At 39.0% G+C, this 14,859-nt stretch overlaps 1 protein-coding gene across 2 annotated transcripts in view; it reads left to right on the top strand.

The window, feature by feature from the left end:
- LOC111160050 (G protein-coupled receptor kinase 3) overlaps window positions 1-14,859 on the top strand; it is a 123,889-nt gene that overhangs the window by 54,970 nt on the left and 54,060 nt on the right. For both annotated transcript variants that reach the window (XM_022522849.1, XM_022522850.1), the window contains one exon: window positions 6,984-7,057. In XM_022522849.1, coding sequence (XP_022378557.1) covers window positions 6,984-7,057 — 74 coding nt within the window. The remainder of the gene's footprint in view (window positions 1-6,983; window positions 7,058-14,859) is intronic.

Genomic DNA, 14,859 nt, shown 5'->3' with positions numbered 1-14,859 from the left:
GGCCGGCCCGAGACCCAGGAGAACGGATGTGCAGATAAAGTCTGGAGGCCGTCCGCTGGGAGAATTTCTTCTTCCTCACGGAGGCTGGTCTTTCTTTCCTAGTCAGGACTTCAGCTCATTGAATGATGCCCACCCACACTGTGGAGAGCGGTCTGCTTACTCAGCAGTTCACCAATTTAGATGTCAATTGTATCCCCAAATACCCTAAGTTAACACAAAAATTGCCATCACAAGTCCATCTTTTGTCATTTGGCATCTGTGCATCTCCTTAGACTGTATTTAATTCTCTAATAGAGATAATAAGATCATACCCCCCACCCAACGATGATACGACTACCTGCATATAACCAAAATGCGCTAACCCTTTCCCCAGAGGGGGTGCGAAATGATAAGGAATGTTCACTCTTCTTGGTATCCTGTATCGTAAATGCCACAATGTAGAGTTAACAACATTTACTATGCTACAAAGTTAGTACACCTTATGTTACTGGGTAAGGGCATAATGGGGGGGGGAGAAAACAAAGTTACTTGTTTAATACACACATACACAGGCAATAAGGAGGAAATACTCATGACAGTTACAGTCGTTGTTTCTGTAACTGATCACACATTGTAACTGGTGTTGGTGACTTAGCCTTCATTCCTGAAGGGTCTGGGCCATTAGCAGTCCTGCCTAAATTGTGTTGTTGTAGTTTTCCGTTGACATTAATGACAGGGCATGGTCATATTAAGAGAGGGGATCTCCTGTATTCCACACATACTCTTCTTTCCCTCCATGGTGCAGGAGGCGTCCAGTGTCCCCTGGGCTAGTCAGGATCAGTCACCCCAGCCAGCAAGCAACTCCCTTCTTTGCCTGTTGACTCAGAAGCACGAGGAGTCTAAGGCATTGTATATGCTCCTCAGCGAATCAGAGTTCTGGTTGCTAGCATACAGTATTGTCAGTCTTTTTAAAACTCTGCCATTCAGATAGTTGTGCAGTGGTATCTCAAAGTGATTTAACTTACATGTGCATGATGACCAATGACATGGAGTCCATTTCAAGTGCTTATTGGCCACTCCTATCTCTTCCTTTATGAAGTGTTCAAATTTATACACACTTTTTTTTATGGTGGTTTTCTTTTAAAAATTGATTTGTAAGAGGCTTTATTAAAAAGTATATATAAATTGAATGCAAGGCCTTTTTCAGATTTAAATTTTGTAATATTTTATCTGCAGTCTGTGTCTGGTCTGTTTTCTTAAGTGTCTTTTGATGAACATAGTGCTAAATCTTGATAAAGTCTAATTTATTATTTTTTTTTCATTTTCTGTCTAAGAAATCTTCTGCATACGTATTTTCTGTGAAGATATTCTATACATTTTCTAGAAGTTTTATAATTTTGCCTTTTACATTTAATTCTATGATCAGTCTCAATTTAATTATTTATAAGAGGAGAGGTAAGGTTTGCCTTTTTTCCCTCCTCATTGGGATATAAGTTTTCCCAGTCCACTCATTGAGAAGAGTTTCTTTTCCCAATAAATTGCTCTAGTGCCTTTGTTGAAAATAAGCTGACCATCCAAGTGAAGGTGTTTTTCTGGATCTTTAGTTCTGTTCCACAGATTTAGTCTTATGCCAGTACCACGCTGATTACCATGGCTGTGTAATGAATCTTGAAATCAGGTAGTATAAGTCCTTGGACTTCTTTCCTGTTTTTCAAGGTGTTTTGGGTATTTTAGGTTTCTTGCATTTCCATACACATTTAGAATCAAAGCTTGTCAATTTCTTTAAAAAGACTCCAGAGGGGCCCCTGGGTGGCTCAGTGGGTTAAGTCCTCTGCCTTCAGCTCAGGTCATGATCCTAGGGTTTTGGGATCGAGCCCCACATCAGGCTCTCTGCTCAGCAGGGAGCCTGCTTCCCCCTTTCTCTCTCTGCCTGCCTCTCTGCCTACTTGTGATCAAATAAATAAAATCTTAAAAAAAAAAGCCTCCAGAGATTATAATGGAATTATATATTGAATTTAAAGATCACTTCTGGGAGAATATACATCTCAGCAATACTGAATCTTCCAATCATTAAACTGAGTAAGTCTTTTTATTTATTTAGGTCTACCTTAATTTCTACCAGTAATATTCTATAGTTTTCAACGTAATAGTCACATATCTCTTATTTATTTATTCCTAAGTATTGCTTATTCTTTGATGTTATTGCAAATGGACTTGTTTTAAAATTGTGTGATCTGAGTATATCAGAATGTCATTAATTCTTATCTAGTGGCCTTGTAGCTTGGGGCCTTGCTAAATTCACTTACATTTCCTAGTAACATTGTAGATAGGATTTGCTATGTGGATAAGCAGCTTATTTATGAATAGAATCAGTTTTGTTTAAAAAACTTTTTTAAAAGATGTATTTATTTATTAGAGAGGGACAGGAAGGGCAGAGGGAGAGAATCTCGGGCAGACTCCCTGCTGAGTGTGGAGCCTAACATATGGCTTGGTCTCATGACCAATGAGATCATGACCTCAGCCAAAACTCACAAGTTGGACACTTAACCAACTGAGCCACCCAGGTGCCCTGAATAGAATCAGGTTTAATTCTTCCTTTCCATTTTGAGTAGCTTTTATTTCCTTTTCTTGCCTTAATGTACTGGCTAAGACCTGTAATATATTATTGAATAGGAGTAAGATTAAACATTTTAGCCTTTTCTAAGCTGAAATGCTTTGTAATTTGTTCATCTCACAGCCCAGGGAGGTCTTATTGTCATTTTGTATGACATGCATTTCCTTCTTTTTATCATCAATCTAAGTACTTTTGAAATTTCTTTATATCATTTACATAAATTGCACTTATTTTCTTTGTGTACTATTTTTTTGTCTGTCCCTTACACCAAATCCGTAAGTCCCGTATGGGAAAAAGACTCTGTCTTCACCATTATATCCCTAATGTATAGCACAGTGGCTCTTAGTAAAGACTTGGGAAATGCCTAGTCAAATCAGTCAGTATTGGTAGAAATTTCTAGCAATTACATAAACTATCCTTCCCAGTGTTTGAGTCTCCTTGGCAATACCTAGGACAAATACCATTTCTTGCAAGACTTTTTTTTTTAAAGATTTAAAAAATTTATTTATTTGAGGGAGAGAGAGAGTGAGATAGGGAGAGAGCATGAGCAGGGGGAAGGGTAGAGAGAGAAGCAAATTCCACGCTGAGTAGGGAGCCCGATGTGGGGCCTGATCCCAAGACCCTGGGATCATGATCTGAGCTGGAGGCATTTAACCCACTGAGCCACCCAGCCACCTAAGACTTTTTTTCATAACTTTTCTTTCTCCTTTGAAAATTTTTAAGGAAGTAACAGTTCAGAATTTCTCATAGAAATTCATATTTGATACTTTAAAACATTCTTAATTGATATTTAATAAAATGCAGTATAAAAGTTATATTTGCATATTATAAAAAAATTCTCCTTGGTATTTTACAGTACAATTCTTTCTCCTAATTTTTGCAAAGTATTGTGGTGACAAATTGGGATAGTTTACTTTTTCTGGATGTTATATATACTCAAAAGTTAATCAGTATGCAGGCAGTTTGCAGTGGCCCAAATGTAGAAACAAGGGTAAACACATTCCACAGTTATCTAGTAAAGGCAGGTGTTGGGTCGCCATTCTTTATTCTTTAAAATCTGGAGAAAAACCATTGATGAAGTGAACCTGTTATTCAAATTATTTCCTTATTTTTGCCCTTTAGCTTTTGTTCTAATCTGAGAGATGCTTCATTTGGGGGTTTTTGTGTGTAATTTAAGCCTATAGAAGGGAAATTGCTCTCAGCCTGAAACACAGTGATCTAGAGTTTATCCAAAAGGCAAAACACCTTTCTTCTTGCTGTTCCCTTTTAGTAGCTGCTGAGACAGAAAGTAAGGCTTCAGTTTGTGTGCAGACATGAGGAAAATAATGGGGCTTTTTTTCCTGCAGTATGTTAGTCATTCTTCTGCTCACCCGACGCATTGACAATGGAAATTGCACTAAAGAAGCAGGTAGAAACATTTGCAGTTAGATGTGCATTCATTCAACTCTCTCTCCCTCATCCTCCTTCTTTCCCCCTCCTCCCCTCCCTCCTTCCTCCCTCTTCCCTTTTCCTTACTTGTCCCTCCTCTCCCATGTCCCCTTCCTTCCTCCTTCCCTTGTTTCTCCTTCTGCAGTCCCTCTCTATCATGTTCTCGGTCCTGCATATGTTGTAGAGAATAAGACCTTTGTGGCCTTCCCATATGCAGTTTACATTGTTGTGGGGGAGGTCAATATAATATGAAACAAGCAAACATATATGTATGATAATTTTTGCTAGTCACAAGTGCTATAAAAGCGTGTCCATGTGTGTCTCAGAGAGAGAAGGAACATGAATGAAAATGCTGGAAGGCCTAAGGGTAGGGGGGCATTTGAGCTGAGCTCTGCAGGTCCACAAGGTTAGGGAGCATGTTTTAGGAAGTGGGGAAAGCAAGTTGATAACCTTGAGAGCAGATCAGGTTTGGTATTAGAGAGGAACTGGAATGCAGACATGTGGCCTCAGCGCAGGGAGCTTGAGAGAGAACAGTATGAGAGGCTGGAGGAGAACCTAAGGCCTTGATTCCAGAGAGCACGGTGGGCATGTTGAGCCATTTCCCCTTGATTCCAAGTTCAGCCCAAAGGCAGCGGACCATATGTGGCATATTAGTTCATTTGTCGTTTAGATGTCACAAGAACATCTCTTGTATGGTCAAAATAACCTCAGTTCAAATTCTCATTTTAGTTATCTCTCCTCAAAATAGAAAAAGAAATACATCAACCAAAAAGTGACACAACCAAAAAAAGATGAGCAAATCCACAGTTACTGATGGGGATTTCAACAGTCCTCTGTTGGTAATGGATAGAATAAGGAGACAGTCATTAAGGATTTGGATGAGGGACTTGAACAGCCAGACCAACCAACTCAGCTTCATTGCCTTTGTATTTTGTTAATGAACATTGTACTGTATATACTTTTCCCCCCAAGTGCCCATGAAGCATTTACCTAGATGGACCAAATTTGGGGCCAAAGCCATTTCGATAAATTTTGAAAGCATTGAAATCATGCTGAATATGTTCTCTGACCACAGCAGAAATAACCAGAAATCAATATCAGAAAAATACCTGAAAACCCCAAAATATCTGGAACTCAAACTGCATATTTCTGAGTGACTCATGAGTCAAAGAAGAAATGACAAGGGAAATTTGAAATTACATACTTTGACATGCATGAGAATGAAAAGGTAACCATGTCTCTTATTTAAAATGAAAATACAGATGTGCAAATAGGTAGAAATTTGCATCAACTCTATTTGCTTTTTGAATTTTCTTCTTGCTTCATATGTCAGTCTGTCCTCAGTTCCCGGAGATGAAATGAGTGTGCCCATGTCCCTGCCGCCAGTCCGCACCCGACCCTGGTCATTCTGACCTTGCCGATGTAACTAAGGAGTCCTAATACTTTATTCTAGCTCCTCTCAGTGAACATTTACTATTTTCAGAGGTCATCCTCCTGGAACTATGGAGGGGAATTAATGGAGTAGTAATGGACAGGTTCAAGTTACATGTTTTCTTTGGCTAACTTTAGTTAAAACCTATCAAAGCTCCTTCTTTTGGCTCTCTCTGTCCTACCTAGAGAACTCCAGTCTACCTTCTCCTTACTTCTTAGACTTGTTGTTGAGTCTTTCCTCCAGTTCCCTCCTTTGACTTCTGTTTCTTCCAGCAGTCCTTTCATTCTTTTGACTTTTTTTTTTTTTAAGATTCATCTATTTATTTGAGATAGAGAGAGCACGAGCAGGGAGGGTAGAGGGAGAGAAAGAGAGGATCCGAAGTAGACGATGTGCTTGTGCTGGGGTTGATCTCATGACTCTGAGATCATGACCTGAGCTAAAACCAAGAGTTGACCCCTGTTTTGACTTTTTTTTTTTTTTTTTTTTTGGCTTGTAAATTTGTTTTTGACCTTCTATAATCTCTACCCTCAGTTTGGTATCAGCTTGTCACAGTGAACTTCATGTGTTCATTTAGGCTTGACTGTGTGCTGGGCATTAGGCTAGGCAGTTGGTTTGCAAATGCAGGAGGGACTTATAAATAGGTAACTAGTTGTAGTGTGCTAAGTACCTTGACAGAGCCATGTTGGAAGGGTTATGTCAACATGCATTTGTTCTGCAAACATCTCTCGGACTCCTCTGTGTACCAGGCACTGTGCAATGGAGTCTGTGTTCTGGGTGTAAGGTGCTGGTGGGTGAAAGGGGAGCAGAGAATAATCTGGGAGTGGGTAGTCTGCTCTGGCACAGGGTGTTTGGTATTTCGAGGTAGTAAGTGGTAAGAGGAAAGCCTGGGAAGGTCATGAAAGTCCTTCTGTCTTTTTTTATGTGGGGAGGGATTTTGTCCTGTTTCTGTGTGCATAGTATTTACTAGCTTTATGATGACTCTTACCAACACTTCCACACTACCTGTACCTCTTATTTCTTTGGTTATTCTTCCGTTTGCTTTAGTGACCAGTGGCTCTAAGCAGTGGTGACTATTGGCACTGCTTATCATGTAGTTTTGAAAAGTGGGGGGCGGGCATTGGCAGCAGGGAAGGAACCCAAAGCAAGGAACCAGGTATAGGGTACTCTTACTTTATGTGGAGTATTTTCTTCTAGGGTATAATTACCCCTTTGAAATATTTATTATTACTGTTAATTTTTGAGAGGGAGGGAGGAGAGGGGAGGGGCAGAGGGAGAGGGAGAGAGAGAATCTTAAGTGGACTCTATGCCCAAGGTGAGACTCAAGCTCACAACCCTGAGATCATGACCTGAGTCAAAATCAAGTTAGCCACTTAACTAACTGAGCCACCCAGGTGCCCCCAAATCTTTATTATTATTTTTGAAGGTAGGGGAGGAAGAGGTTGAAATATAAACATACTACTTTGGAAACATCCTGTGGGGTAAAATTTCAATTTATTGCCCACCCTGAAATTTCTTATTCTTTTCCTTTAGGTTTCTTGCTATTTAAAGATTTTTGTTTGAATGAAATTAATGAAGCTGTACCTCAGGTGAAGTTTTATGAAGAGGTAAGAAGTTACTGTTTTACTGATGCTTTTATTGTAAAAGCATATGTAGACTGTACTTTGGAAAATATCAAGACTACTGCGTATCTTACTAATATGTAGAAATTCATTGACCCCAATTAGCAGCACAAGGTATAATCTGTAGTGGACTAGAGACTGACAAAGTCTGTAAAAATCATATTTTCAAGGGCTCTGGAAGCACTGAGGAATAGTTGGGTTAAACCTCCAGAGGAGGGATTATCATTCGGAGGGGCACTGAGGATCAGCAGCCATTTGATTTTCTGCAGAAGCTTGCTGATTCTGGAGACATAAGCTGAGGCAGAGGGCCTCCACTGAGTGAAAGAGAAACCACGAACGTTTTCTGGTCACACATGGCCAGAGTGACAAATTGGAGATGTGGTGGGAAAGGGGACTCTCAGGCACACAGCTGGTTTCCCCAGTAAGACATTTGGAATGGAGCTGAAGACATAGGCCACGAACTTCTGGAAGCCTCACAGCCTCACGCTGCTGTCTTGAAATCTGGACCTGTGGTGGAATCTGAAAACAGAACAGGCAAGAGATGAAAACCCTAGGGAGCAGTCGATTGACACTAAAAATCTGTAGCTACTTATCACCTGGGGCAGCTACTGAGTTCCAGGTGTAGTGAGCAGACAAGTGTCCAGATTTGGCCCCAGATAGAAGGCTGCTTTTGGGAGACAGAAAAGCCAGAAGAGGTTTCTGGGGCTAGAGTAAGAAACAAATGAAACTGGAGGAGCCCCAAACGTGTGATTAGTCTCCCTCTCAAGAATTATATCAAGGAGGCCAACGAGCTATTCTGAAAACTTCCTGCAGGCAAAACTGAGTCTAGTGCAGACAAAGGCTTTTCAGTGCACTCCGTGGAGAGCCATGCCTTAGGAACAAGGGCAAACCAGAGGCAGACTGAGTCTTACAAAAATGGAGACCCAGCCCAGTCCCATCCCATATTGGGTGATGAGCTCTCTCTCCACCCGTGTAGCAGAGTACAAGAGAGGCCTCTGTCCTTTTTTTGCAGGTGGAAGTTATATAGAGAGACCCTATAATGTTTAGCATACAGAAAAAAAATAGTGGACATCTAAGATACAAGATCACATATCTCATAAGGTAATAGAAGTAGACCCACAGGTAGCTCAGATATTGAAGTTAGCTGACAAGTACTTAAAAATAACTGTAAATAATTAAAAAAACCCCAAACCATAAATAATGTGTTTAAGACAATAGAGGAAAAGATAGTCAAAACAGATGGAGGAATAGTGAATTTCAGTCCAATTTATTATGAAGAACCAAATGGATAATCTGGGACATCAAGTGTAATATTTAAAACTGGAACCTAAGGACTAGAATCAATAGCAGATTAGTTACAACATAAGACAGGATTAATAAGTAGGCAGGTCAATAGATAATTTCACACTGAAACATGGAGAAGAAAGCCTATAAGAAAGAAATAGATGAGGATATTGAAGACATGTGGAATGTGGCTAAAAGGACTAACATATGTAGAATTGGAATATATAGAAGAAGAGAGTGAATGGGGCAGAAACAATATTTGTAGAGATAATAGTAAGAATTTTACAAAGTGATGAGAGCTGCTTACAGACTCAGGGAACTTAGAAAACTCCAAGTAGGATTGCTATGAAGGAGAACTGTCTTTGACATCAATATAATAGCATAGAAACCGACAAAGAGAAAGTCTTTGAAGCAACGAGAGAGAGTGGAAAAAGACACATTACTTTTAAAGGAGCAACAAATAATATGACTGACTATGACGTCTTAGAAGAAACGGTTAAAACACACAACAGCAGCAGCGAGACAAACCAGACAGTGAAGTGGCCGTCTAAATCACGACACCAAGCAAACAACACCCCAAACCCTGCCAATCTAGAATTCCATTCCCAGCAAAAATTTCCTTCAAAATGAAGGTGAAATAAAGATGTTTTCAGAGAAAAACTGAGGGAATTTTGTCAGTCGTGGACCTGCATTACAACAAATACTAAGAAGAGATACTTTAGGCAGAAAGAAAATAATCCCAGATGGAAATGCAGGAAGGAATGAGGTCATCATGAAGGGTAATATGTACATAAAATAAAAATGAATGTTCACCATGCAAAACAATAATGTTTTTAGATTTTAAAATGTATATAAAACTAAAATGTATGATAGTAGGTAAGAAGGGGTTAAAGAAGTTAAAGTGTTTTAAAGATCCTAGGATTATTGGGGAGTTGGATAGGGAAAGTGGTAATTTGCATTGACTTGTAATCAGTTAAGGATGCATATTGTAATCTCTAAAGGCAACTCTTAATAGGGTTAAATGTGTATATCTAACAAGTTAAAAGAGGGAAAATGGAATAAAATAATATTGGATTAATTAAAAAAGGAATAAAAGGACATAAAATAGATGAGTCAAATTGAAAATAATAAGATGGTAACTATAAATCCTTCTACATAAGTAATGACATTTAATGTAAATGGACTGCATGCTCCCTGGTAAAAGTTTGAGTTTGTCTGCCTGAATAAATCACCAAAACCCCATTACATACTGCTTAACAAGTGACATACTTCAAACAGAAGGATGGCAGAAGATATACAGAGATAAACACCAACCAAAGCAAAGCTGGTACAGCAACACCAGTATCAGACCAAGTGTATGGTAAATGCTACTTGGAGGTAGAGATAATTTCATAATGATAATGGGGTCAGGATCACAATCTTAAACTTGTATGTTACAAATAATGTAACTTCAAAATATATAAAGCCAAAACTGACAGATCTAAAATGAGACAGCTCTGCATTCTTGGTGGGAAACATTAGCACACACTCTTTAAGAGTTTATAGAACAGACAGACAAAAAATTAGTAAGGATTGGGGCACCTGGGTGGTTCAGTGGGTTAAAGCCTCTGCCTTCGGCTCAGGTCATGATCTCAGGGTCCTGGGATTGAGCCCCGCATCGGGCTCTCTGCTCAGCGGGGAGCCTGCTTCCCCCTTTCCCTCTGCCTGCCTCTCTGCCTACTTGTGATCTCTCTCTCTGTGTCAAATAAATAAATAAATAAAATATTTAAAAAAAATTAGTAAGGATACAGAAAATCTTAATCAAGTGATGAATAAACTTGACCTAATTGACATATATAGAATGCTGCGCCCAGCAAAAATAGAATTTGCCTTCATTAAAGTACACATGGAAGATACACCAAAAGAAAATATTTGCCAGGTCCTAAAGAAAGTTCCTGCAGATTTCAAGATCAAAATCATTCGGAGTGTTTTCTGACCACAATAGAATTAAACTCAAATTTAATAACAGAGTTTACTAAGAAACGCTTAACTGTTTGGAAATGAATACACTTGTAAGTAACTTATGGGTCAAAGAAGAAATTAGAACTGAAATTAGGAAATATTTTAGCTTAAAATATATTTAAGAAATGACATATGCTATTATGAGCATGATGTAGCCTTATCCTAAAGCATTTTAAGAATTATTTATTTATTTATTTATTAGAGAATGAGAGAGAGAGAGAGACAGAGACAGAGAGCATGAGGAGAGCAAGCACAAGCAGTGAGGAAAGGCAGAGGGAGATGGAGAAGCAGGCTTTCTGACCAAGCTGCGAGCCCAACGGGGGACTGGATCTCAGGACCCCGGGATCTCAGGACCCCTGAGCTGAAGGGAGATGCTTAACCCACTGAGCCCCCCAGGCATCCTCTAAAGCATTTTAAATGGTCCAAAGAAAGCCAAGCATAATTAGGACTGATACTAGTAGTCTTTGTACAAGTAGTCTTTGTTTGAACATTGGAGGGATATTCTCTCTGGATTATTAATGTCCTTGTAAACTTGATATTTTCCATACTTTTAAAACTATATTAATGTATTTCCAGGGAGAATGGGCAAAATATGATGTACATCTAGCATCAGGTATATAAAATAAGCCAAATCCAAAAGGCTCTTACTCACTATGAAGTGACTTTTATTATTTTGGTCCGAATTGTAATCTGGATGAGTATCACAGCTTGATCTGTCAAAAGAAGTTTCTTTCTCTGTTCTTAAAAGTCTCACCTCTCCCAATTTCAGCAAGTACTAAGTTTCCTTGTCAAATACAGAGAAATCTTTAACAGATAATTTTTACAAGGTTGAAACAGATGGGCAATCTACTTGCGTGGCTTCTTAAGCACTTCTTGCCAATGTGGCGGTGAATACTACTGATGTGTTTCCATTTGAACTTTAAACATTAGAGTTTCTCTTGGTTGGCTTGCTCCCAGCTCTTCACACCTGTCTTCTGATTGGGCACACGATGGATCTGGCTTATCAGATTATCTTCTTGGAGGACAACATCCAAAGTTCCTTAGCAGCTTGCTCTACATTCTTTTTTTTTGAAGACACCATCCAGTGCTCGCTTCGGCAGCACATATACTAAAGACACCATCCAGTCTTGGGGCTTCAAATGCAGTTTTCTAAATTAGTACCACCTTTAAGCCTTGAGGTTTTTAATAATTCTTCTCTGCGTCCTTGGTTTTATCAGTTTGATTATTTCTGATGGTTGTTGTATGATCCCAATCCCTAGAAAACTTTTTTGTCTGTTATCTTGAAATTCATATTTTATATGTTGTATTTCCACTTTCCTGTGTCCCCAGACTTTTAGTGGTTACCCATTTCCAGTGTGTTAAAGGCCTCATAGCTTATTCTGACATTTACACATCTCTAAATTAGTCATCACCTACTTTCCTCTCTATCTTTCTCTACCTTCTTACAGACAACTCCCACTAACCGCTGAGCCCATTCTGTTTCTTTTTGTATGTCCTTTCTCCAACCTAGAATGCTGCTTTGCCTTCTCAGCCTGTGGAAAGCCTAGCTTCATTTAAGGTCTAGCTCACTTTGTATATTTGCTAACAAGTCTCTCTGGTCAACTAGCCCAGTCTTCCATGATGGTTTGCAACCCATTTGTTGTCTGTAACGCTGTGTAATACTTACTCTGTGCCTTCTGCTTCTTTGGTGTAATTAGTCTTCATCTTCATCTGTATTTGACTCCTAGACAGAAGGCCTAGCTAGCCTCTGGTGCGGCTGTGCCTGTCACTTGCTGTGGGACCTGGGGCCAGTGGTTGAGCCATCTCTGAAGCATCTACACTTCAGACCTGGACCTTACAAATGTGAATAATACACCGTCCTTGTACCTGAGGAGCACACACGGGGGCACTTGCTGGTTGAGCTTCTATTGCCTCGTCTGTGGAAATGAGGTTAGGAATCATCTCTGGATGCTTCACAGGCTAAGTGTGAGGCTCAGATAGGATGCCGGATGGACAGTCCCTTTCTAAACCATATCTATAGCATGCTCTTCAGGTGTATGGGAGGCTGCAGCTTAGTGGTTAAAAGTGCCAGCTCTAAATTCAGCCCGCCTGTGCTTGGACTTGGACTCCACTTGTTACTAACTATGTAAACTTGGGCAAACAAAATTTCTAGCTTATCTACGTGGGTGTCCACAGCTAAGAATGAGGGGGATCACAGTGCCTGTCTCTTAAGGTTGTGTGCATGAAATCAGCTCACCAGAATAGTGACTGACACATAATTATGACTTAGTGTGTTGGTTCTACTTCTTTGTTCCATCTAGATTTAGAGGCAGCTTATAAAAATATGTACATATGCCTAAACTTAGAAATAATCTAAAATCTAAATCTAAAATCTAAAAAAATCTAAAAAATTTAGAAATAAATCATGGAAAACAGAGAATAACTATAAGATCAGAGGCAAAGTTATTCCATAGGATTTTCTTCTTTCATTCAACCAATATTTATCAAACACCAGTGCCAGACATTGCTTGGATGAACAAGACAACGCCCTTGCTCTCCTTGAGCTTCTATTCTGGTTGAGAGAAACAGACGACAAAAAGTAATAAATAACAGGAAATGTATCAGAAAGTAATAACTGCTGTGCAGGGACTGAAAGCAGACTCATAACTCAATGTGATGTGTTGTGACTTGGAGGCCACTGCAGAGTGATGGGTCAAAGACTAACTCTCTGAAGAATGGGCATGGAAACAGATTTGACTGACAAGGAGGCTAGTCTTTAGAAGATGAGAGCAGGGTAGGAGAGAGAGCATTTTCCACTAAATGTGGCTAAGACATAGCCCCAGATGTGGTGGGAAAGAACTTGGCATGTTTGAGGAACTGAAAGAAGGCCAGAATGGTATGTTCATAGTGGATGAGAGGATTGGGGTAGTATGAGATAAGATCAGGTCGACAAGGGAGACAGGGTTGGGGACCAGAGTAACAAATTCAGGTTTTATTCTAAAGCCCATGGAAAATTGAAGATGGGAGTGTTAAGTGAATATTCTGTAAATATCAACTAGATTAAGGGGATTGATGTGATAGATCTTCCATGTCTTTACTGGTTTTAGATCTCTTTGTTCTATCAGTTGCTGAGAGAGGGATGATAAAATCTCCAACTCTGTAGAATTGTCTATTCTTTTTCTTGTCATTTAAAAAATGTATTTTAAAGCTATGTTATTAGGTGCATATGCATTTATGTTTACACCTTTTCATGTGAAATGTCCATCTTCATTGCTTGTGATAGTCTTTGTCTTGAAAATGACTTCACTGGATATTATTACAGCCATTCAGTCTCATTTGCTTATTGTTTTCATGATATATCTTTTTCTTTCTATTTTCAACCAGTGTTTTTATATATAAAGTCTGTTTCTTTGAGACAAACATAAAAGTGTCTTGCTTACCACCCCTCCCCCATTTTTGACAATCTCTGTATTATAGTGGAGTGATTTTAGATACTGTGTTTATCCTTTGTGGGGTTTGCTGACTTTTGTGAAATCTGTAAATTTGTATCTTTCACCAAATCTGGTAAAATTTGGGCCATTACCCTTAAAGCATTTTTTCTACCTCAATCTCTCTTTCCCTTCTTTCTGGGACTCCAGTTAGATGTATGTTTGATTTTTGGATATTATACCAAATATCACTGATGCCCTATTCAATTTTTCTCCCAAATAAGTTTTCTGTTCTTCAGATGGGATAGTTTCTATGGGTCTGTCTTCAAATTCTTTGACTCTTCTGGCATCTCTACTCCACTATTATGTCCATCCATTGAATTTTTTACTTTGGATGTGTTTTTTAGTTCTAAAATTTATTGGTTTTTCTCATAATTAATATGTTTCTGCTGCCAATTTCTATATTTTTATTCATTACGTGCATATTTTCTGTTGTGTCTTTAAGTATAGTTTTTTTTTATTTAATTTTTTTCAGTGATCCATACTTCATTGTTTAGTTCTAATAGCTGCATTAAATCCTTGTCTGATAATTCGAACATCAGAGTCATCTTGGAATGGTCTTCGTTTATGGTCTGTTCTCTTGCATGGGGAGAACTGGTGGTGTTTGAACTCCTGTTTCTTGATATGTAGAATGATCTTGTACAGTAGGATTGATACATTATAGATACTCTAAACTCCATACGCTTCTTCAGAGGGTATTGATTTTTTGTTTTAGCAATTAACTCGGCTTACTCAAATTTCAAAGCTTTGTCTTTTTATACAGTGGGTCGCAGCTGAATCTCGTTCAATTGTTTTAACCTTCGCTGGACTGCTTTGGGTCTGCCGTGCTCACATGTCATCATGAGGTCCAGCAGGGATACTGAAAGAGTTTCTACGCAGAATTTTGGAGCTCTGCCTGTCTGGCTCTTGATTTTCAGGAATATCCTCTCTGACTTTGCAGCTTCTGGTCCATGTCCCTTCCCCATTATGTACGTACTTCTGGTCACTCACTAGTGTTTGCTGGTTAGGTTTTATATATATCCAGAATTTACAGTT

Source organism: Enhydra lutris, unplaced genomic scaffold, assembly GCF_002288905.1.
Source record: "Enhydra lutris kenyoni isolate GAN:26980312 unplaced genomic scaffold, ASM228890v2 scaffoldscaffold73, whole genome shotgun sequence".
NCBI lineage: Eukaryota > Metazoa > Chordata > Mammalia > Carnivora > Mustelidae > Enhydra > Enhydra lutris.
The sequence above is the reverse complement of the archived record's forward strand: the minus strand, read 5'-3'. Positions and strand labels throughout refer to the sequence as shown.